The 25,597-nt window shown below is 39.3% G+C and overlaps 1 protein-coding gene across 1 annotated transcript in view; it reads right to left on the bottom strand.

Annotated features, from left to right (window-relative positions):
* Nucleotides 1–25,597, bottom strand: part of LOC126107781 (E3 ubiquitin-protein ligase TRIM37-like) — a 239,625-nt gene that overhangs the window by 62,749 nt on the left and 151,279 nt on the right. The window contains exon 9 of the mRNA XM_049913342.1: nt 474–588. Within this exon, the coding sequence (XP_049769299.1) occupies nt 474–588 (115 nt within the window). The remainder of the gene's footprint in view (nt 1–473; nt 589–25,597) is intronic.

Raw genomic sequence — 25,597 nt, 5'->3', positions numbered from 1 at the left:
AGTACTATAAATTTTTTGAGGAAAATTTTAGTAATGTTATAGGACACCTGAGGCTTTCTACAATCAAGATGGTGTAAGGAGATTTCTAACAGTTGCAGTGCACTGGAAGCTTCATGTGCCTAACTCAACCAGTCATGTAATGTGATTTTGTAAACATCTCAGCGTCAACATCTCAGTGTTGTCACAGCTCTATAGAAGACTATTGTATCACCTGCAGCTGTCTGCACTTCACTGTTGAAAGTTGGCAACAGCACTGCCTGGAGTTAGGGATTTTCTGATGTTAACTTGACTATAGTTACAATGATAATGTAGTTTCTTCATGGTCTCAGAAAAATAAAAATTTTAAATATGACACATTAACTGAGGATCTCATCATAAATATTTTAGTGCTTTAGGAGCAGTATTTTCTATCCAAAGTATGTAATTGTAGTTACATCAAATCAGATTAAAAGTTTACCCATAATGTTATTTACCTCTTTTAGCACTTGTATCTGTGCTGCATATTTGATGTTTGATTCATTTAATTTTCCAATATACCACTGTTGGTCCTTGCACCTCTGATAATATGATGGTGGACGTACTTGAAACCTTTCAAGAGAAGAAAATGATCACTTAGCGTCTGTTGATATCTATATAGAAAGTACCTTTATCATTAATGGTCTGTTATTTATACCAATAACAAAAATAGACAGTGAAATACTAACTAAAGTATTTCTTTCTGTGAGCTAATGAAAGAATTAAGATGAAAATACTAAAAATTACATAATTTTCCAAAATGCTATGAATCAATATTCTTTGTCATTCATCGACTGTTTATGGCACCATCAGCAACACATAACAATATATAAAAAAGAAAAATTGTGAACATAAAGGAACTATTTTGATTCATCCACAAGAATTATACTATAGTGACAACGAGGAAATGTAAAACGTGGAGCCTCACAAGGTTCTGTATTGGATCCCCTCCTGTTCCTAACCTATATGAATGAGCTTCCAATTGCTTGAAATGATTGCTCAAAAACTGGACAACAGCTGAACAAGCATTCATTCATTCATTCATTCATACATCACGTTCAATATCTCCCATCATGGAGGAGAGCCTTGAGGGCTATGAAATAAGTCAAGCTATACATTATCAAGCAGAAGCAATCACTCCTGCCTACTTCTATAAGGTATACTAACAACAAATGACTAGCACTTATCTGTTCAAACTAATAATTATGGTAAATGCTTCTAGATTACTTTACATATGTACATCATGACAAAAACAGCTACTGTGAAAAACGACACTGCTTCTCCCTCTATACTACTCAGCCAATGTTATCAAATACTTCATACAAAGCAGTGTAACTTCACGAAGACATCTATAAGCTGTCTCTATGCTGGCAAAATCATGATCTACTAAATACGAATATCACAGTTATGTGGAATTAGCATGTTTCAGCTCAAATATTCAGATATGTTGTAGAAAGGGTGACTAACGAGGTGTTCTTTTACTGAGTGTTTAAATATTTCGGGTTTTTAAATTTTGTGCCTAATGTCTACTAGTAACCCTTTATGTAATTTTGCACCATAATATGAAACTCCATTCTTAGAGAAAAGAAATATTAATTCACAGCAGACAGTTTATGTCTCAATTATCAGTCAGACTAAAACCATGAGGTTTTAAACAAATAAGAATGACCTGTTGATACCAGAAATAGATGTAAATGGTGACTCAAAAGATCAAACACATATATAAAATTCCATGGGATCAGATATAATAAAAACTGCGACTGAGTCAGCAGACTGAAAAACTAATGTCTGTACTTACAAATATTTCTCACTTTTTGTCTTAATGAGCAGGGAGCTATTTTCTAACAGTAATGTCCTCTGGAGCAATGCGACTAAAATATGAGGTATGATCAAAAAGTAACAGGAGTTTTTTTTAAATTTTGTGGATGTTATACATCTGATTTTCAAAATATTTTTTTATCTTGTTGGTATACACGTTCCTGATGTATGTTTGCATTTTCAGCTGTTTTGAATATTGAATTTATTGTTGACAGTTGAAAAGGTTATGTGTGTTTCTGAGTGCTTGGTGATTTTTCAATTCTGATAAAGATGTATCAGAGAATTTGCACTAAATTTTGCTCAAAAAATGGAATAAAGTGCAGTGCTTCATTAAAAATATTGGCTGTGGCTTTTGGCAAATGTACAATGAGTAAAAAGAGAGTTTATGAGTGGTATAAGCTTTTCGAAGAGGACCAAGATGACACTGAATACGACAACTACCCTGGACGCCCTAGCACATCAATTAGTGATGACTATGGTTCTGGAGAATCATTGAAATACCATCACAGAGACTGCCGGTGATGTTGGCATATCCTTTGGCTCACACCAAGTAATTTTTTGGATGTTTTGGGCATGGAACATGTAGCAGCAAAGTTTGTTCTGAAACTGTTAAATTTTGTCCAAAAACAAAACGGCATAGGCATTGGTCAGGCATTGCTGAATGAAGTCAACAATGATCCAGAGCTTCTAAAGAAGGGTATAACAGGTGAGAAAACATGGGTATATGGGTATGACATTGAAACCAAGGCCCAATCGTTCCAATAGAAACTGCATGAAAAGCCAAGACTGAAAAAAATTCAACAAGTTCAATCATACGTGAAGATTCTTCTCACTGTTTCCTTCAATTATGATGGGATAGTGCATCATGAGTTCCTACCTTATAGTTGTATGTTCAATAAAGAATGCTACCTGAAAATTATGCAGTTTGCATGAAGCAATCCAAATAAAATGACCGGAATTGTGGAAAAATCACTCATGGAAATTGCATCATAATAATGCTCCTGCTCACATCTCAATGCTTGTTCATGATTTTTTTGCAAGAAACAAAACCGTTATGTTCCTTGGCCACTATATTTGTAGACCTGGCCCCTGTGACTTCTTTCTATTCCCAAGGCTGAAGAGATCCATGAAAGGATGTTGTTTTGCCCCCACTGATAAGATACAAACAGAATCGCTGAAGCAGTTGAACACCATAACAAAAAGTGAGTTCCAGAAATGCTTCCAAAATCGGAAAAAATGCTCGCACAAATGTATTATATCTCAAGGGCTTAAAGTTAATATTGATGAATAAGAAAAAATTTTTTAGGAAAAACAAAAATTCCCATTACTTATTGATAATGCCTTGCAAATAAAGTATTTTTACATAGAAGAGCAAAGAGTAAGAATAAAGTGATCAGGTAGATACTTTCACATCTTACAGAGGTGCCTTCAACAGTCTTACAATTCTTAATTTGCTTCTTGGTAAATGTATTTCTTAATGTTACTACTTGATAAAAATAAACATCAGATTGAGTTCAATTATAATTTAGACAATTACAATAGAAAATAGAATGTGTGTTACACAGGTAAGCCACATAAAAAAACAGTACATAACTTTTAAAGGTACAAAAATAATTTGTATTCACACATGAAAGCATGCTAGAGCATTTGGTACAGAAGTTAGCAAAGAACTCAATTTAAAAGTTTACATAAAATGTAACAATGTAGGCCAGGGAGGTCATGCGTAGGTATTGATAATTTAATGACATAAAAACTCAAAATATAAGTAATGATCAAAAAGTTTCCATTTCAGGGCCTCGCTGCAGTGTATATGCAATGTAGTGTGACTATAATGTGGAAATAAAAGCACTGACATGTAGGCAAGGGATTAGTGAGGCATTCATATCTTTCTGATGTGTGTGCAGTGAATGCAGAAATGTGAGTTATGGGGACGTTATTACCAAATGGATCCAAATAAGACCAACATGATATTATTCTTTTCTTGGCTGCTGAAGGACCAACACCTGTAGACATCAATTGAAGAGTGAAGAATGTCTGTGGAGTGGCATGTCTGTTGAAAACTACCATTGTGGAATAGTGAAACAAGGTGTGCTGCTGCCTCGTGATAATACATATCCCTATATCGCAAATGTAGTAATGAAGAAGTTACTCCTACTCAAGCGGGAGACACTTGAGCACCCATGCTATTAGTCCTGATTCCTCCCCATGCAATTACCATGCCTACAGTCCCTTAAAAAAGGCCTCGAAGAATCAAAGATTACTGTTGGATGAGGATGTGCAGCAGGCAGTTATGAACTTCTTTATGAAGCAGGACATGGTGTTTTAGCAAACGGGTATCTTCAACCTGGTGCATAGGTGGGATGATCGCCTCAAAGCTTATGGCAGCTTTGCCTGGTTAGCATACGAATTCCTGATTATATGAAATTCCAATGAAACCTTTTTGATCACTCATTATACATCATTGCCACACAGCCCAAATCCCCACTCCCATGGTGCAGAGAACCCGGAATGCATTGATATTTTAACTTGATATGCTGACAGTCTCTTGTGTTGGCTGCACGACATGGTGGCAGCTGTGTGGTAATGTGTGTCTGGTGTTTTGGAAGTATGGTCTGGTGACTCTGGACTGGTTGTGGCATAAAGTGTTGATGAGACTCTAGAACAGTTAAAATCCACGCCAAACTGATTAATTTGATGGATACATACAAGGACTTGCGATTACACAGAATGTAGAACAATTGATCTCCTCTCCACAACTCCAGGAAAGAACCAGCGTTTGGTGCATGGTGGGGAGATCTGAGTCTGTACACAGCATTATGTGTGAACAGCTGAGCAAATCATTGTGCAAAACATGCACTCCACTTTTTCTGGGCAGGTAACTTTTTGGAAAAAAAAATTGAGTGGTTGTGAGTGTTGGTCCATCTGTTGGGAGAGAGCTGTTCTGATTGCTTACTGACTCACGCCAAAAACTATAGCCAGGTCACTGTGATATACAGGATGAGTAAGAAGCTCTACCTGACTTAAACTCACATGGAGATCACAAAATATCTTGTCTATTTTGGGAGTCCATTAACAGGTCCTCATCCTCCGGTGTCACAGCCTATAAGCGTCCATGAGAGGTGCCTATACAGTTGCAATTCCCAGGAGGTGATGGTGGTATACATCTACAATGCTGAGAAAATGTCTCAGTTGCTGGTAATCTGTTGTTACTGGCAGATATTGTAGTGTTGTAATCTTCTCTGTCAAGAAGTAAATGCCATAGGTTGAAAAGGTATGGCCAAGGAAAGTTACTTGGTTTTTTCCAATGAGGCATTTGTCCTTGTTTAAAAACTACTCCATAGGTAAGCAGCCATTGGTGCCAATCACACACATAGGTACTTGAGCATTAGTGGAGAACACCAAAATATCATGCAAGTACTTGAAGTAAAATGGTAGTCCATCCAATACACCATCCATGAAGTGCTGTCTCATCTGCACTCAATTTTTGAATCCAAAAGGCAAGAATAAAAATTATAATAAACCAAATGAGGTGATAACCATAGTCTTCAGGATGTCACTAATTGTCACTGCTATTTAGTTATTTGTTTTCATCTGTGAAAAATGCTGAAAACCTTTGCACCAGATAATGTTCACATGAAGTCCTGTATGTTAGGCACTGGGTACCTGTCTATGACTGTTCTTGTATTTAATGCAGTTTATGACTGTTCTTGTATTTAATGCATGATAATCACTATGTAGCCTCCATGAGCCATCTTTCTTCTGGATGAGATGTAGGGGAGAAGACCATGGGCAGTTGACTGACAAATGATTCCAGTCTGTAACGTCTCCTCAAAACTTGCTTTTGTCTCCAACAGCCATTCAGGTTACACTTAGTGCAACTGGTTGTCCAGATGTGGTGCAGATGTAATGAACTGTATCGTGTTTGGTGCCATAGCATTGAGCCCATACCTACAACATGCTTGGTTTTATTGCACAGGTCTCAAAAAGCCTTTGTGTGGGGACATCTCCACATTTCAAACTTTTGATCACAGCTCTGGTCTTCACCAACTCTCTATTCATAACAGGTAACATTGCTTTTGGGCCCTGGCTTTCACTGTAAAAATCATTTTTCTCTTGTATTACTTTCTTGTACTTTTTTTCTTCTTTAGGGCCAGCAACATAATATATGTCTGATAATGACATGATTATTAGAATATATTCACCAAATAGCTGCTTATAATAAGTAATCTTTATTCATGGTGGAATCTTTTGGGCTTTATTGCCATTGTCAAGTATTCCTAGACTGATGTGACCATCCATATTCCAATGTTAGTGAACTATCTTATTAAAATCACTGTTTTAATAAGATGGTAAATTATGTAAATATGTTGAAAATAAAATGTTAATTACTGTCACACAGTAATCTAGATGTACTCAACAATGGCAATAAAGGCCAAAACAGTCTGCAGACAATAAAGATTACTTATTATAAGCTGCTATTTAGTGCATCTATTCTAATAATTGTTGCACTTCATTATCACAGCCATGGTTTAGCTTGTAAACCACAACACTCGGTCACCAATTGTGTGGTGTTCTCAATATTCCATGCAGAAGGTTCACATTCCACATATATTAGTGAAAACATAGCAAGAGATGTGATGTCTTCATGAGAATCATAAACTTGACAATTCAACATACTGTGGTATAAGCAGGGTGACCTTGGGACCTGGTTACTGCATTGTTGTCAATCATGTTAAGTAGGCATGCTCTCTGTAGATCACCTGTTAGCATGAAGTGTGTGAGGAAGTAAAATATGTTCAGAAACTATGGTGGCTATAAATGACCATGTGAAATGGGTAGAGAGGACAAAGTTGATGGTGAATACTTTGTGGCTGTAAATTTTGATCAGGGAAATGTTAACTGTTTACAACCACATGCAGCTCAACAACCATGTTGGGCTTATTGGGGTGGGTCTGGGCAGTGTATTGCAGCAGCGCCATTGACAGGTGAGCAAGGGATGTTGCCACTGTAATAATTCAATAAGACCAGTCCACTGTTGCGAAGCGAGTTAGATTCCTGATATAGTGAAATCAGCGATATTGCGCCGACTAGTGCAGCAAGGGGCAAGGCAGATTTCTACTCCGGCAGTAGCAGTAGTTTTTAAGATACGTGACTTGTAGTGGCACATATGCACAACATATGCGAGATGCAACACCTCGAAAGTGTTCTGAGAAGCAATGGGTACTCCACCAGGTGCATAAGAAGTGTCATAGAATCAAACACTTGGTGAAATGACATATCGCAAAAAGAAATGTCAGGTACAGCCTTGCTCCCATACATTCCCAGAGTGATACACTGAATCAGCTGTATATTGTGCAAACATGGCGCAAAGACTATTTATAAACTGAGAAAGAAGATCAAACGATGTCCCAGATCAGTAAAGGAGAGAAGGGACCCCCCCTTGCAATGTCAGAAATACAGCATATACCATGTACATGTGGAAGAGTCTATGATGAAATGACTACACAATCAATCAACACAGGGTCACCAAACTTAAGTGGCATTGCAGGTTAGGGCTGGTAGAGAAATTGGCCATGGTGGAGTAGGCATTGTGTCAACTGTCTACACAGTGAAATTCACTGACATCGAAGTTCTTGCTGTGGATAAGAGCTATTAGATACACTTGCTCAGGGAAGCTATAGACATACATGAATATGACAATAGCTTCAACAGGAAAGAAGAAAGCCTCAGGCTGAATCGATCATTTATCCCCGTACTGCAGAGAAATGATCATTGCAGGTAGCAAGGGAAGAACCCATCTCTGCTGCCTTATCACAAGGCAAGTTGTTTTCTTTTTGTTTGACCAAACAAAAGAACAACCATTATTTTTTATTTGTAGATTTTTAAGTTGCATCTGCCTGATTTAATGCCTAGTTTTTAAGATAACATTCAATATTTTTTTAACTGTAGTGTATGAAAGTTAACATAAAACTTGTGATTTTCACATTTCTTCCAAAAGTAAAACATGACACTTAGTGAGGCTCTTTTTTTTCCAAGTTTGATTTTTTCTTTGTGGTACCTCCTACTGCTTTTTTTTTGCTCAAAAATATGAGTTGTATATGATTTTAGCTCAGTATGAAAAAGGGAAGTGGTGCCTCTTTATCTGAAAAATCACAGAATGGCATAAAATTGTATTTACTTTGTATGTCAAAAAATATTGTTCAGAAGTAGCTTGTTAACAAAATACCTTTTTACTTTCAACTTAATCTTGCAGCTGTAAGTTTAATAATACAACTTATAAACCTACTGTTTGCTAAGAATATGAGGTAAATATGAAGAGAAAATCATGTTTTATTTTAAGCATACTTGTCCTTCAGTAAAATTTCTTCGTTTGCTCTTGAACCTTATGAGAAAACTAAGACACGACCTGAATAATATACAGCTTCTGTTCCTCATTGTTATTATTATTATTATTATTATTATTATTGTTATTACTAATATTATCATTATAATCTTGAAAATTATTAACTAGAGTGTTCCATGAGCATGATGTCCGTCTCAGTCAGATAATTTACAACTTTTAGTTTAAAAACTACTGGGTGATCAAAAAGTCAATATAAATTTGAAAATTGAATAAATCACGGAATAATGTAGATAGTAAGTATAAATTGACACACATGCTTGGAATGACATGGGGTTTTATTAGAACCAACAAAATACAAAAGTTCACAAAATGTCTGACAGATGGTGCTTCATCTGATCAGAATAGCAATAATTAGCATAACAAAGTAAGACAAAGCAAAGATGATGTTCTTTATAGGAAATGCTCAATATTTCCACCATCATTCCTCAACAATGGCTGTAGTCGAGGAATAATGTTGTGAACAGCACTGTAAAGCATGTCCGGAGTTATGGTGAGGCATTGGCGTCAGACGTTGTCTTTCAGCATCCCTAGAGATGTCGGTCGATCATGATACACTTGCGACTTCAGGTAACCCCAAAGCCAGTAATCGCATGGACCGAGGTCTGGGGACCTGGGAGGCCAAGCATGACGAAAGTGGCGGCTGAGCACACGATCATCACACCAAACGACGTGCACAAGAGATCTTTCATGCGTCTAGCAATACTTTTTTTTTGCTCTAATAAAACCCCACGTCATTCCAATGTGCGTCAATTTTTACCTCTCTACCTACATTATTCCCTGGTTTATTAAGTTTTCAAATTCATACTGACTTTTTGATCACCCGGTAGATGTAGAGCGTTGACAACATATTCATTCTTGTGCCACTGTGAAGAATTTATTTTAACAAACCTGTCATTCAAATCAATCTGTATAAACATATTATATCATACTCTTATTTTGTTAGAAAAAACTATTCACTTCCATTAGTGACACTTTTTGGGATATGATCAATTCCTACTTGAATCCTTTACATCTTTTGGTTCTGCTTCACATTTCAGTACAATGACTGTCTTCATTTCTGATTCAGAAGATTAAGACAACAGAACAGGGAACAGGAACCATAAATGATTTTAAGTTTTTGTAAGGCCACATGTGGGGTATCACTACTGATGATCTGATATACATACCAGTATACAAAGTTTGGAAAGAATTCTGAAATCCAAAGACAGAGCTTTGGCTTCTGAAGCAGCACTTATACTGGCAAGGAAATAAAAATAAAACAAACTGCAGTCCCTTCTCATGGTCACAATTCAATTTCATTACAGAACATAAACTTTTGCCATCCATCACACATGGGGGATCCCATTGGAACATGGAAAGATACTCCATGAGATTGTTGTTCAGTCCCATTTATAAACAGTTAATTAAAAAAAAAAAACTTCCTTGGAACCAGTTGGCTTGATGGAGTTCATAAAGAATAATTGTTATTTTGGGACAAGAGTCGAAAATATATTGTTGTTTAACTGACAAGAGCCAACAAGTACTTAATTTATTTCAAGAATGTAGAGCTGGTTAATAATATTCCCCTTAATCTGATAAAGTCTATGGAGAAGAATTAAATGGCTAGAGCAACATAGCTAATAACCCAAAGAAGAGGATCGGCTGCACACATAATGGGTAAGTCAACTGGATGAGACGTGTGAGTCATGCAACCCAACACCACACTGTCTCTTGTCGTCCAAGAAAGCATTAGACATCCAGGCATGATGGCATCAACATGTATAGGGCATGAATGGTGTCCTGTGGTATAGCCATCCATGCTGCATTCTCCTGGTTCCGAGGTTCATCTGTGGTGGTCAGCATTGAGTCACAGCACCACACCCATCTTTTCACCATATCCCACACATTTTTGATTGTCAACAAGTCTGGTGATCTGGAGGCCCACAGCAAAAGGCTGACATCCTGTGATGCCAAGAAGTCATGTGTTCATGCAGCAACATGTGGTCATGCATTGTCTTGCTGAAAAATGGCATCTGGGGTATTGTGCAGAAAGGGTATGGCTACAGATAGCAGGATGCCATTCAGGTAGGCCACACTCCTCACAGTGCTCTGGACATGCACCAATTGTGATTTGTGGTTGTACCCAACAGCACCCTATACCATAAGTCCTTGAGTTGGCTTGTGCAAATGATGTCACTGTAGTGCTGCTCCCACTGTCTGCAGCGAACCAAAATGTGGCCATCAGTTCAAACAAAAAGAACCTGGATTCATCTGAAAACACTATATGATGCCATTCCTGTCCATAGTGATGTCATTCCATACACCATTGGCATTTAGCATATTTTTGAACATTTGTAAAAGATAGGCAGAGAAGTGGATGACACGCATGTAACCCGTGTTATAAAAAAAAGGTGATGGACTGTCACCCCTGATAGTGTACAATGTGTTATACTCTTCCACTATTATGCCAGTGCGGAGAAGGACACACATCTGTCCTGCAGTGCCATTAGGATGGGGCATTGATCTTCTCGGGGGTTGGTCTGAGTGGTGTGACCTGACCCATCTGGTCATGTTCTACACCCTTCCATCATGAAAAAAAAAAAAACACACACACACACACACACACACACACACACACGGGATCCATCACATTCTCTCATGCCAATAATGCACCCTCCTTTCAAACTCCCTGATTTGATGGTATAGTTCATGCATACATCTGGGAGGCATCCTGCAAGTCTGATCAAGTCACACTGATCCATTACCTTTGGTTTACAGTGACAACGAGAGCTGCACACTGGTGGTGTTGTGCCGCAATATCGATGTAGACCTCAAACCCATGGGCCGACATGGTTCAAATGCTAATAATTTCTGCAGAACATACTAATGTATGTGTCCTGTGAACATGAATATCCAATCTCTTGTCATTCAAGGTGTTATCAGCATTCAGCAAGTAGTCAACTTTTCTCCTTTTGTTTTGAAATAGATCTGTATCTAAAATTTATATTTTAAGTATATTAATATGTATTTAGTGAACTGTTGAATTTGGTATTCATTTCCCTCTCATCTGTTAATGGCTTCCTATGCTTGCTCAGAAGTTCTTTTCTTCAAATAATGGATGGTTGATTACAGGCATTTGCCTTGGGACCCCTTTCAATTGTTGATTGGTAATAAAGTTGGCTATCTTCCCAAAAAAGAACAATCACCCTGAACTAGTTCTCAGAGGTAGATGAGTTTGCACATCTCTAGACTGTTAGTAGCGAATTTGGACATCCTGAATAAGGATAATTGGAACACATCAAGTGTGAACCATGGTTAGACACAGGCTACTGTTAAGACTGAATTATGAAAGAAGGCAGAGCATCTGGAAAGAACAGAGAGAATAGAGATGGAGAAATTGCTGTTAGAATTTGAGGATTTGTTTTATCCTTAGGCTCTATTGCCAGTGACACTCATAATTCATCATCAAATTTCAACAACAAATGAAGCATCAATATATTGGAAACTGTACCAAACATCCTAGCATTTATAGCCAATTATGGAGGATTTCATTTACCAACAGCTAGCTGATGGAATAATAGAGAAGAGTACTAGTCTATGGTGGACAACTGTTATGGTTGCATTCAAAAAGATCAGCTGATAGTTCCAAGAAATATGTATTCTGCTGTGACTACTGACATCTTACTATTAAATCGGAACAGATGCATACTCAATATCCAATGTAGTGGATACCACTAATAACTTGAGGCAGAGTAGATATTTCTCTGCCATGGATGTAAGGAGCAGGTACCATCAGTGGCGGGGGGGGGGGATGGTTTCAGAGGACGACTGACTGGAGACAGGATTTTCAAACTCTTGAGGTCATTGTCAATACCGGAGAATGCCACTCAAAGTGAAGAACACACCAGCAACTTTTCAATGCTAGCTGGATGAAGTACAGAGAGGACTGAAACCTCAGCAATGTTTAGTGTACCTCAATGATATGATTGTTTTATTTGGGGGGGGGGGGGGGAGGAGGGGGAGGAGGAGCAAACACAAAGGTTGAAAGATGACCTTAAAATGATACATGCCACACAGCTTACACTGAGCAAGGAGGAGTGTTATTTTTTTTGGAGGAAGTGTGTGTTGCTTAGAGCATATAATTAGTAAGGAGAGGATAAAGAAAGACCAGAGGTTTGTGCAACCAGAACAGGACTTTCTGGTTTCTATGACTAGTAAAGTGCTACAGTCATTTATAGCGTTGGCAAATTAATTACATGAAATTTGTAAAGAGGTTTGCAGACATTGCATGGACATCCATGCAATTACTGAAAAATTGTTGAAATTTGAGTAAGTGGAGGAGTGCCAGACCACATTCGGTGGATTAAAAAAAGCTTTGACATTGAGCCCAGATTATCAAAGAGAGTTTGTGCTCTTGTGTGATGCCTGATATCAGGCATTGGGGCCAGATTTTCATCAGGTGGTGGACAGCAAAGAACATCCTGTGGCCTCCACTTTGCAACAACTAAATAAGGCAGAAAAGAACTATTCTACAACAGAGAAGGAAATGTATATATTTGACTGGTGTCTGTTCTGTCGGAAATGTCTGACAGAACACATACCATTCAAATATACACATTTCTGTAACAGTGTGGCAGCTCCTTGATATTTGTTTCAGTGTGGGTGGACTAAGGTTGTCCAAACTCCTACGGAAATCAATAATTTCTGAGTGGGGGGGGGGGGGGGGGGGGTGTGAAGGGTCATTGCAAGGTGTGATAAATTGGAAACTTGAGTCAGTCAGGGACCATGACCAGATGACTAAAGCAGTTAAGGCAACTGCTCATGAGAAGCTGTAAATTCAGATTCAAGTCCCAGTTCAGCAAATATTAGAGCAAATACGGAGACTTACAAGCAGTTGTTCTTCCCACGCACAATTCGTGAATGGAACAGGGAAGGGGGGATCAGATAGTGGCACAATAAGTACCCTCCGCCACACACCGTAAGGTGGCTCGCGGAGTATAGATGTAGATGTAGATGTAGATATTTTCAATTTTCGCCTTTGTATTACCACAATGCCCTGTGTGGCTGCCAGTCACGAATTCCCACCCACCACTTCTCTTTCTTTCCCCATTCTCTCTTTCTTATAAGAGAAGGACATGTTCAGTTTGACATGTGGAGTTACATATAACTGCATGGAGAAAAAGAAATTTAAGTGGTGACTGATCATGCAGCTGTGAAATGGTTATTAATGTTGAAGGACTCTTCTAGAAGGCTCATAAGGTGGGCATTGAAATTGAGTGAGCTTGATTATGAAGTTGTGCATAAGCCAGGCAAGCAGCACAGAAACATGGATGGGCTGAACTGGAAGATAGTAGTTGTACAGGCACTGAGTCATGGCTTTGCCGAGTGGCAAGCACCACAATATGCTGATGCTACCTGCAAGCTATAAGTATGCACCCACAATTCACCATGTGTGACAACTTGTTACGTAAGACTACAATGTTGGGGCCATGCATAGTGCTGCCTGCTGAGCTCAAGGAGGAAGTGGTGAAAGAAATACATGACCACATGCTATCTGAGCATTGAGGTTGGTGGGCAATGAATCAAAGGGTAGCATAATGGTACCACTGGGAAGGGAATACAGGAATACAAGACCAATATGCAAAGAACTGTACGCAATGTGCACATCGAGCAGACATGAACCATACACAAATACCATTTACAAATGTTCCCAGAGGCAATGAAGCCATTTGTGATTATAGGAATGGATGTCCTAGCTCTATTTAACCAGGCTTTGATGGGAAATCATTTCATCTTAACAATTAGCAACCATGTTTCATGGTTTATGGGAGTGATCACCATTCCAAATCAGCAGGCAGCCATGGTGATGCAAGCCACGATCAGCAATGGAATACTCACATTAGATGTGCCTAAAACAAGTAATCACAGGCCAAGGGACAATTTTTTTAATGTCAGACCTGATGAAACTACTGTGTCATTTGCTACATTTTCAGAAATTAAGAACTAGTCTGCTGCACTCACAAACTAATGGTGGAACAGAGTGTATGCATTGTGATATTGGTAGGATGTTCAACTATTACGTAAACTCTCATCATAATGACTGACATACATATCTGTCATTTGTCATGGCAGCTTAAACTTGGAGGTTCACACTGGCTTTGGGCTAAGTCCTTATGATGTTGTGTAGGGGAGAAAGATGCCCTCATCAATTGATGTGATCACGCCAAAAATTGCTTATGGATGTGGAGCCAGTTCGCAATTTTGCTAAGATACTAAGGGAGTCATCGAGCCATGTGCAGTAAGCAAATAGCAAAGCTATGGAATAGCAAGATGTAGTGACAAAATGCATAGGGAAATTACCACAGTATAGGGTAGAGCAACGGGTAATTTTTCAAGCCCTTATACCCCTATGGGTAGAACAAAAACATTTGTAACAAGACGCCAGGGACCATACCAAATGATAGAGGCAAAATCACCAGTCAACACTGAGCTTCAGCTGCCAACTATCATGAAAATAGTCCATGTCAAACACACAGCCATTTCTAGGTGCTCCAGATTCGATTGCCACTAGTATCGGCAAGCGCAGAAAAATAGGAGGAAAGAAGTAAGGAAAAGTCTGAGTGTAAAGATGTTGCACAACCAGTGGAGGAAATGCCATATGGGTGAAGCCCAAGGGAATAGGGTGTGACATTGTGTATCTTTTGTATTATGTTGAAGTGTAATTATTAATTATTTTAAAACTGGGCAACAACAGCTAAAATAGTTACACATGATTGCTCAACACTTCAAACAGTGAACAGTTTGTTAAAATACAGATGTGAGAACGAAGTTTTTCGCGGCGGCACTTATGTATAAAATATTCTCGGTATTCTTGCCGCGTCAGTTCTACATAAAATCTCGAGCTTTTGACGATTACCTCCATCGTCATCGTCAGGAGCTGACTGTCTCTACTGCTGCTATGGTAGCCTCTATATAGCCCGAAGACGGCTTCTGATTGGTCGGCTTCTGATTGGTCGGCGATTACGTGCTGCTGTCTCAGACGGTGTCACTGTGTGCGCCGGTGGTGCCACCGCTTCCGTTTAAACGTAAACCTTGGAAGGAACGTCTCTGCTGCTTCTCTGCATCAAGCGCTCGTTTCCATGCACAGCTCAGATGGTATCCGCTATCACGGTTAAAGTTCTTTTGCCTCATTCTGATTTCAACAGCCTCCTTAATAACAGAATCCCAGTACGTGGAGGCATGGGACAGAATTTTAGTTTCATCGAACAATATTTTGTGTTTGTTCGTGAGGCTGTGCTCCGCAATTGCCGATTTCTCAAGCTCTCTATTTTTAATGTGGCGTTGGTGTTCTGCACAGCGGTCGGAAATGGTACGAATAGTCTGACCTATATAATTGCTTCCACACTCACAGGGTATATTATAAACACCGGGGACCCTGAGGTCGAGGTTGTCCTTAACAGGGCGCATCATCTCCTTAATTTTCTTAGGAGGACGAAAAATCGGTCTAATACCACGTCTACGCAGGACTCTTCCTATTTTGCTGGAAATTGCGCCACAAAAAGGAAGAACCGCAATCGGTGTTTCATCCTGTGAGGTTGCAGCATTATCACGTTTCCTTCTTTTGGAGAACGCTGCCTTTATATCGCGTGCACTATAGCCGTTCTTTCGGAACACGTTCTTTAGGTGATTAATCTCGAACCTTAAGTGGTCCTCGTCAGAAACAGTTTTGGCTCTATATACCAACATGTTCAAAACGGCTTTCTTCTGAGCAGGGTGATGTAAACTCTGTGCGTTCAGGTATAAATCGGTATGCGTCGGCTTACGGTATACAGAGTGGCCAAGACGCCCGTCCGTCTGTCGTTGTACTAAAACGTCTAAGAAAGGCAGTCTCCCTTCCTTCTCCATCTCGACAGTGAACTGGATGTTCGAATGGATGCTGTTCATGTGTTCAATGAATTCTTTAAGAGCTTCTTCGCCGTGTGGCCAGATCATAAATGTATCGTCAACGTAACGATAAAATAAGGATGGACGGAGGGGAGCCGAATTTAGTGCACGTTCTTCAAAATTCTCCATAAAAAAGTTAGCCAATCATGGAGACAACGGAGAGCCCATTGCCATACCGTCTGTCATTTCATAAAATTTATTACCATACAAGAAGTAGGTAGTCGTCATCACGTGCCGGAACAATTTTATAGTTTCAGGAGGAAAAAGATCCGCCAGCATTTTCAAAGTGTCCTCCACAGGAACTTTTGTGAACAGCGACACCACATCCACTTCACTGTTGGAGGACAGTACGTATAAGTGTCTTAAACGGGACCCAACTTTGACGTACAGCAGAAAAACCATGAAGTTACTGAAGAATTCCGGGCTTCCAGACGATATTACAAAAAAATCTCAGAGTCCGAGCTCCTCGACCGCCCAGGTTGTACGGACTACCGAAGCTCCATAAGGATAATGTTCCCATGAGACCTATTGTCAGTGCAATTGGTTCTCCTACTTATAAGCTGGCCAAATACTTAACAAAGTTGATGACTCCTATAGTTGGCCGGTGTGAACATCACATCAAAAACTCCCAGATGTTCATTGAGAAAATCAAAGATATTAGAGTTGGTCCAAATGACATTTTAGTCAGCCTGGATGTGGTGTCGCTGTTCACAAAAGTTCCTGTGGAGGACACTTTGAAAATGCTGGCGGATCTTTTTCCTCCTGAAACTATAAAATTGTTCCGGCACGTGATGACGACTACCTACTTCTTGTATGGTAATAAATTTTATGAAATGACAGACGGTATGGCAATGGGCTCTCCGTTGTCTCCATGATTGGCTAACTTTTTTATGGAGAATTTTGAAGAATGTGCACTAAATTCGGCTCCCCTCCGTCCGTCCTTATTTTATCGTTACGTTGACGATACATTTATGATCTGGCCACACGGCGAAGAAGCTCTTAAAGAATTCATTGAACACATGAACAGCATCCATTCGAACATCCAGTTCACTGTTGAGATGGAGAAGGAAGGGAGACTGCCTTTCTTAGACGTTTTAGTACAACGACAGACGGACGGGCGTCTTGGCCACTCTGTATACCGTAAGCCGACGCATACCGATTTATACCTGAACGCACAGAGTTTCCATCACCCTGCTCAGAAGAGAGCCGTTTTGAACACGTTGGTATATAGAGCCAAAACTGTTTCTGACGAGGACCACTTAAGGTTCGAGATTAATCACCTAAAGAACGTGTTCCGAAAGAAGGGCTATAGTACACGCGATATAAAGGCAGCGTTCTCCAAAAGAAGGAAACGTGATAATGCTGCAACCTCACAGGATGAAACACCGATTGCGGTTATTCCTTTTTGTGGCGCAATTTCCAGCAAAATAGGAAGAGTCCTGCGTAGACGTGGTATTAGACCGATTTTTCGTCCTCCTAAGAAAATTAAGGAGATGATGCGCCCTGTTAAGGACAATCTCGACCTCAGGGTCCCCGGTATTTATAATATACCCTGTGAGTGTGGAAGCAATTATATAGGTCAGACTATTCGTACCATTTCCGACCACTGTGCAGAACACCAACGCCACATTAAAAATAGAGCGCTTGAGAAATCGGCAATTGCGGAGCACAGCCTCACGAACAAACACAAAATATTGTTCGATGAAACTAAAATTCTGTCCCATGCCTCCACGTACTGGGATTCTGTTATTAAGGAGGCTGTTGAAATCAGAATGAGCCAAAAGAACTTTAACCGTGATAGCGGATACCATCTGAGCTGTGCATGGAAATGAGCGCTTGATGCAGAGAAGCAGCAGAGATGTTCCTTCCAAGGTTTACATTTAAACGGAAGCGGTGGCGCCACCGGCGCACACAGTGACACCGTCTGAGACAGCAGCACGTAATCGCCGACCAATCAGAAGCCGACCAATCAGAAGCCGGCTTCGGGCTATATAGAGGCTACCATAGCAGCAGTAGAGACAGTCAGCTCCTGACGATGACGATGGAGGTAATCGTCGAAAGCTTGAGATTTTATCTAGAACTGACGCGGCAAGAATACCGAGAATATTTTATACAAAATACAGATGTTAAAACTGAATGAGATGTCCAATGGTCTGCTGTAGCTGTATTTGTTCAGGTTACTTATAAACCCACAGAACCAGTTTTGGAACTTTTGAGTTGCATATTTTGGTGCAAAACTCTATACAAAATAGTTTTTCACGTTAATGCACTTTCTGAGATATCCTAAAATACTGAATAACTAGACATAAACATGGGAGAAAATACTACACATTTAGCTAGGAAACTGGTGTGGATCACAGTATTAGGGAAAATAATGTTGAATGGTCATGACCTTGAGTGTTACCACATCCGGCACCATGGTATTTCTGATTCTGTTCTGTGCAGCCTTCATCTACCTTAGTCATAACGTCACTCACCTACAGAATGCTGCAGTAGTGTTGATCCCAATAGAAATGATTACTGATCAAGCATGAGGTACTGAGAATGAGAACAAAAGTTAGAAATTGTTGTGGGCATGTATGAGGTCTGTTCAAAGAATTCCAGAACATTTTGCTTCAATGGTGTGTTGGAACAAAATCAGTGTTGTATGTCTTAGTTATTGTTCAGAGATATATTGAGTAGAACGTTGTGTCACACAGTTTGTGAATTTTGAGATGGCAGAGTCAGAGAAGCAACATGTGTGCATTAAATTTTGCGTGAAACTCAAGAAAACCTTTACAGGGACACACCAAAGATGCAGGAGCGCAGACAAGTGCTTATGCCGTACACAGTGTTATGAATGTTTCGTATGGCTTAAAAATGGCTGGATGGAAGTTAAAGATGACCCTTATTCAAGACACCATTTGACATCTACCAATGATGCTCATGTGAGGACCGTCAACAAAATTGTGCGTGCCTCTCAAAGACTGTCCAAGAGATTTAAGAAGAATCTAACATTTCAGTTGGATCATGTCATGAAATCCTGACACAGCATCTCAGAATGCATCATGTTGCCACTGAGTTAACCCAAAGCTGGTAAGTCATGACCAGAAAGACCTTCACCTTGCAATCTGTGAATATCTTTTGGATCACGCAAATGAGAATGAGATGTTCCAGAGGATCATAACTGGCAATGAGATGTGGGTCAATGATTATGACATTGAGACCAAGGTTCAATCTTCACATTGGGTCAGGAAAGGTTCTCCAAGACCAAAAAAATCTCATCACGTCAGTTCAAGTGTCAAATCCATGCTAACAGTTTCTTTGACTTTGAATATTAGTTCATCATGAATTCATGCCACAGGAACAAACTGTTAATTGTTGTACTGTTGGGATGTGTTGTGATGCCTGTGTGAAAATATGAGAAGGAACCAGCCTGAAATGTGGCGAGACAATTCATGACTCTTGCATCACAAAAATGCGCCTGCACATTCATCCCTGTTGGTGAATCACTATTGCACAAAAAACGAAATCTCTGTGCTGCCTTACCATCCATACTCTCCAGACCTGGCCCCTGCAAACCTTTTCTTATTTCCAAAGTTGAAAACCCGTTGAAAGAATGAAGATTTATAACAACAGACAAGATAAAAGAAAATTCACAGATGGAGCTTCACACAATCCAGAAAGAGGCAGACTAAGACTGTTTCTGGAAGTAGAAAATGCATTGGGAACGGTGTATCAATTGTGGAGGAGAGTATTTCAAAGGAGACCATGCACAATAAGGAAAAGGTAAGTGCAGAAAAATTTTGTGGACAAAGTTCTGGATTTTTTTGAACAGGTTTCATATATAGTAATATGAGAAATGGTAAAAAATATTTTTCCTAATACATAAGTTGTTGTAAAACACTGAGGACTGGCACATGAGGCAGTTGAGAGATGTATAAGATATTGAGAGACACATGGAGATATTCCATGGAGGCATGTCTAGCAAAAGGTGGAAGTTGAGGGATGTATGAGATATTGAGATGGACATGGAGAGATTCCATGGAAGCACATCTAGCAAAAGGTGGCAGTAGCATTGTAAGATTTTATAATGAACTGTCTGCCTGTTGAAAGTGAAAGTAGAAAATGTAACCTACTAGCTATAAAGGAAGACTTAGGAGAATTGTGGAGCCAGAGTACCATAACTTATAGAGTAGTTTTGCATCCTCTGGACCTTGTGGTCCAAGCCACCTCGTACTTAAGAAGAAAAAATGGTACATCATTATCTGTGTATGCTGAGTTCTGCTGCTGGTGGAGACAGGGTGCTGGGTCTTTCAGGGGAAGTTAATTTTGTAGCACCACCACTATTTTGTTGGCCACTACTGCAGTAACTAGCAGCTCAGGCACAGCAGTTACATAAAACATGCAGTTGGCAGGCACCAAGGTGTCAGCATGCCAGTTGCAGCAGCAAGGCTACTAATATATTGCAGTATGAGCCAGACCAAGAACTGCAATCCTGGCAATGCAGTGGAAAGAAAGGGGGTTTTGCACGGTGGGCTAGGCAGTTACTTCATTGCTGGCTCATGGATTTGTTATTCTGAATGTGGATGGAAGCTGTGCATTGCTATAACATATGAGCTGCATACCTACATAAATATCTGTCTATCGTAGATATCAGCAGCCTGGCAGCGCTATGCCAGGCAGCACAGTAGTACGGGACAGCAAGCAGCCACAGTGGAGGTGGGCCTCCATCTCCATCTAACCATCCTCTAGCACCAAGTTTACCTTTCCAGATACAGTAACTCTCGACTGGGGGCAACTCTAGGTACACTCCTGCAGCAACTTGTCTCTTGCCTTAAGAGACAGCAGATTGGGACATGTGCATTACTGTTGCTCACTGTCCTGTGCTGGTGCGGGCTTGCTAAGCAAGTCTCCTGGTCCAGACTGTATACCAATTAGGTTCCTTTTGGAGTATGCTGATGCATTAGCTCCATACTTAACAAACATATACAACTGTTTGCTTGATGAAATATCCATACCCAAAGAGTGGAAAGTTGCAACGGTCACACCAATATTCAAGAAAGGTAGTAGGAGTAATCCACTAAATTACAAGCCCACATCATTAAAAGTCGATATGCAGCAGGATTTTGGAACATATATTGTGTTCGAACATTATGAATTACCTCGAAGAAAATGGTCTATTGACACACAGTCAACATGGATTTAGAAAACATCGTTCCTGTGAAACACAACTAGCTCTTTATTCACATGAAGTGTTGAGTGCTACTGACATGGGATTTCAGATCAATTCCATATTTCTGGATTTCCAGAAGGCTTTTTGACACGGTACCACACAAGCGGCTCATAGTAAAATTGCATGCTTATGGAATATCATCTCAGTTATGCAACTAGATTTGTGATTGCCTGTCAGAGAGGCCACAGTTAGTAGTAACTGATGGAAAGTCATTGAGTAAAACAGAAGTGATTTCTAGCATTCCCCAAGGTAATGTTATAGGCCCTTTGCTGTTCCTTATCTATATAAACGATTTGGGAGACAATCTGAGCAGCCATCTTTGGTTGTTTGCAGATGACACTGTCGTTTATCAACTAATAAAGTCATCAGAAGATCAAAACAAACTGCAAAACGATTTAGAAAAGATATCTGAAAGATGCAAAAAGTGGCAGTTGACCCTAAATAATGAAAAGCGTGAGGTCATCCACATGAGTGCTAAAAGGAACTCGTTATACTTTGGTTACACGATTAGTCAGTCTAATCTAAAAGCCATAAATTCAACTAAATACCCAAGTACTACAATTACAAACAACTTAAATTGGAAAGAACACATAGAAAATGTTGTGGGGAAGGCTAACCAAAGACTGCATTTTATTGGCAGGACACTTAGAAAATGAAACTGACCTACTAAGGAGACTGCCTACACTATGCTTGTCCATCCTCTTTTAGAATGCTGCTGCGCGGTGTGGGATCCTTACCAGATAGGACTGACAGAGTACATTGAAAAAGTTCTAAGAATGGCAGCACATTTTGTATTATTGCGAAATATGGGAGAGAGTGTCACAGAAATGATACAGGATTTGGGCTGGACATCATTAAAAGCGTGTCACAGAAATGATACAGGATTTGAGCTGGACATCATTAAAAGATGGTGTTTTTTGTTGCGATGGAATCTTCTCATGAAACTTCAATCACCAACTTTCTCCTCCGAATGCAAAAATATTTTGTTGACACTGACCTACATAGGGAGGAACAATCACCATGATAAATTAAGGGAAATCAGAGCTCATACGGAAAGATATAGGTGTTCATTCTTCCCGCACGCTATATGAGATTAGAATAATAGAGAATTGTAAAGGTGGTTCGATGAACCCTCTGCCAGGCACTTAAATGTGATTTGCAGAGTATCCATGTAGATGTAGAAGCCTGGGATGACTTAGGGAAATCACATGAAACCTAAATCTGGTTGGCTGGACACCGGTTTGAACCATCATCCTCCCAAATGCGAGTCCAGTGTGCTAACCACTGTACCACCACACTTGCTCACCGCAGGTTGTGGCAACAATATGGGAAAAAGGATAGATGGCAACTCACCATAAAGGTGACATGTTGAGTTGCAGACAGCCACAATGAAGAAACTGTTACACATTTTGCTTTTGGCCAAAGCCTTATTCAAAAAATTGAACACACGCATTCACACAAGCATATTAATGACCTTGCAGACAATATTAATAGTAAAATCAGGCTTTTTGTGGATGATGGAGTTATCTATAATGAAGTACTATCTGAAAGAAGCTGCTTTAATATTCAGTCAGATCCTGATAAGATTTCAAAGTGGTGCAAGATTGGCAACTTGCTTTAAGTGTTCAGAAACGTAAAATTTTGCATTTCACAAAACGAGAAATCATGGTATCCTATGACTATAATATCAGTGAGTCACTGTTGCAATCGGCAAACTCACACAAATACCTGGGTGTGACTTTCTGTAGGGATATGAAGTGGAATGATCATGGGTAAAGCAGGTGGTAGGCTTCAGTTTATTAGTAGAATACTGGGGAAGTGCACTAAATCTGCAAAGGAGATTGCTTACAAACAATTTGTGTGATGGGTTCTAGAATACTGCTCAAGTGAGTGGGATCAGTACCAGATAGGACTAACACAGGATATTGAACATATACAGAGAAATGCAGCACGAATGATGACAGGTTTGTTTAACCCATGGGAGGGTGTCACAGAGATACTGAAGGAACTGAACTGGAAGACTCTTGAAGATAGATGTAAAGTATCATGAGAAAGTCTATTAACAAAGTTTCAAGAACAAGCTTTAAATGCTTGCTCTAGGAATATACAACCCCATATGTATTTCTCACATAGGGATCATGAAGACAAGATCAGAATAATTACTGCATGCACAGAGGTATTCAAACATTCATTCTTCCTGTGCTCCATAAGTCAATGGAACAGGGAGAAACCTTAATAACTGTCTCAATGAGACATACCCTCTGCCGTGCACCTCACAGTTGTTTGCAGAGTATAGATGTAGATGTAGATGTAGAAGCAAGCACACCACACACTCATGACTACCATCAACCTGGAGTTTTCATTGTTTGATTTTACAGGCTGTGATGGAATGCCTACAAAAGTCCTTGAATTTATAAATAAAATTTTGATACATGCAAGAATGTCACTGTCATTTTGGAAGAACTAAATTGGCAGACTCTTCAAGATAGACATAAACTATCCTGAGAAAGTCTACTGATAAAATTTCAAGAATGAGCTTTAAGTGATTACTCTAGGAATATACTACAATCTCCTTACATATTACTCCCATAGGGACCATAAAGATATGATTAGATTAATTACAGCAGGCACAGAGGCATTTAAACAATCATTATTCCCATGCTCCATATGAGAATGGAATGGAGAAAGCTCTAATAACCAGAAGAGTGAGATGTATCGTCTGCCATGTACTTCACAGTGGTTTGCAGAACACAGATGCAGATGTAAAACTGCTTTTCAAAAAAGTATCAAGAGAGGTAGAGACAATTATCATCCCATCTCTCTTCTTTGAGTCCTGCCAAAAGTATTTAATAAAGCTGCTGTCATCCAGATCTGAAATTTTACTGAAAAATATGAGATTATTTAAAAAAATCAGCTTGGCTTACAGTGTGAAAAAGCACAATACATGCAATTAACAAGTTTGTTGACAAGGGCAGCACATCATTAGACAATGAGAATAAAGTTGCGCGAATCTTTGGTGACCACACAAAAGCCTTTGACTCAGTAAATCATACACTTCTTAACTATAAAACTGTCAGGTAAAGGATTAGGAGTAGTATTCCACATTGGCTTACTTAATAACTATGCAGCAGAAAGCAAATTATTCTGACACATGGAAAACAGTAACACATGGTGTTTCTCAAAGTTCTATTCTAGGACCAATTATGTTTTTGTTTCACATTAATGACCTGTCCATCAATGTCAGTGCCCCATCAGTTTCATTTTCAGATGATACATTTGCAATAATTGAGGACCATAAGTCAGAAAACATCCTTCTCTGCATCATCACTACAAAAAATTATCTGAAAACATGGTTTCTCCACAACAGACTTGCCATGAACATCCTATAAGTTCATATGACCCAGTTCAGAACAAAATACGTAGTCAAAATCCCAGGCAATTAAAATAAGTCATAAAAATCAAAATCTAGAAGTGGAGTCTGCAAAATTTTTGGGATTATATCTAGATAAGAATTTAAATCAGAATAAATATTCTGAGGATCTAATAAATAAATTATGTAGCTTTGCATTTGCAGTGCAAACATTAGCTAGTGCCACTGACATGGACACAAGAAAAACTGCAAACTATAGCTACTGCCAATCAGTTATAATATATTCCCTTGTGGAAATTCGAGTAGCATATCAGGCATACATAACATGATAAATGAATCATTAGAAATGTGTGTTGTAATCCAAGGATATCGTATTACATATTATTTAAAAAGTTGCAATTATTAACAGCCCCCCCATCTAACTATGATAATGTTATCTTCTTACAAAGAAGTCTGGAATTATTCACAGAAAACTGTTGTTTTCTCATGTAGTACAAAAATAAAGATAATTTTGTGTTCCCTGCTCATCATTTAAACTGATATGCACAGACTCCACAGTACATTGTTGTTGTGGTCTTCAGTCCAGAGACTAGTTTTACGCAGCTCTCCATGCTACTCTACCCTGTACAAGCTTCTTCATCTCCACTCCACACAAATACTTTCAGAAAAGACTTCCTGACACTTAAATATGTATTCGATGTTAACAAAATTCTCTTCTTCAGAAATGCTTTTCTTGCCATTGCCGGTCTACACTTTATGTTCTCTCTAATTCAAACATAATCAGTTATTTTCCTCCCCAAATAGCAAAACTCATCTAGTCTAATTTCTTCAGCATCACCTAATTTAATTCAAC

This window comes from Schistocerca cancellata, chromosome 1 (genome assembly GCF_023864275.1).
Source record: "Schistocerca cancellata isolate TAMUIC-IGC-003103 chromosome 1, iqSchCanc2.1, whole genome shotgun sequence".
Taxonomy (NCBI): domain Eukaryota; kingdom Metazoa; phylum Arthropoda; class Insecta; order Orthoptera; family Acrididae; genus Schistocerca; species Schistocerca cancellata.
The sequence above is the reverse complement of the archived record's forward strand: the minus strand, read 5'-3'. Positions and strand labels throughout refer to the sequence as shown.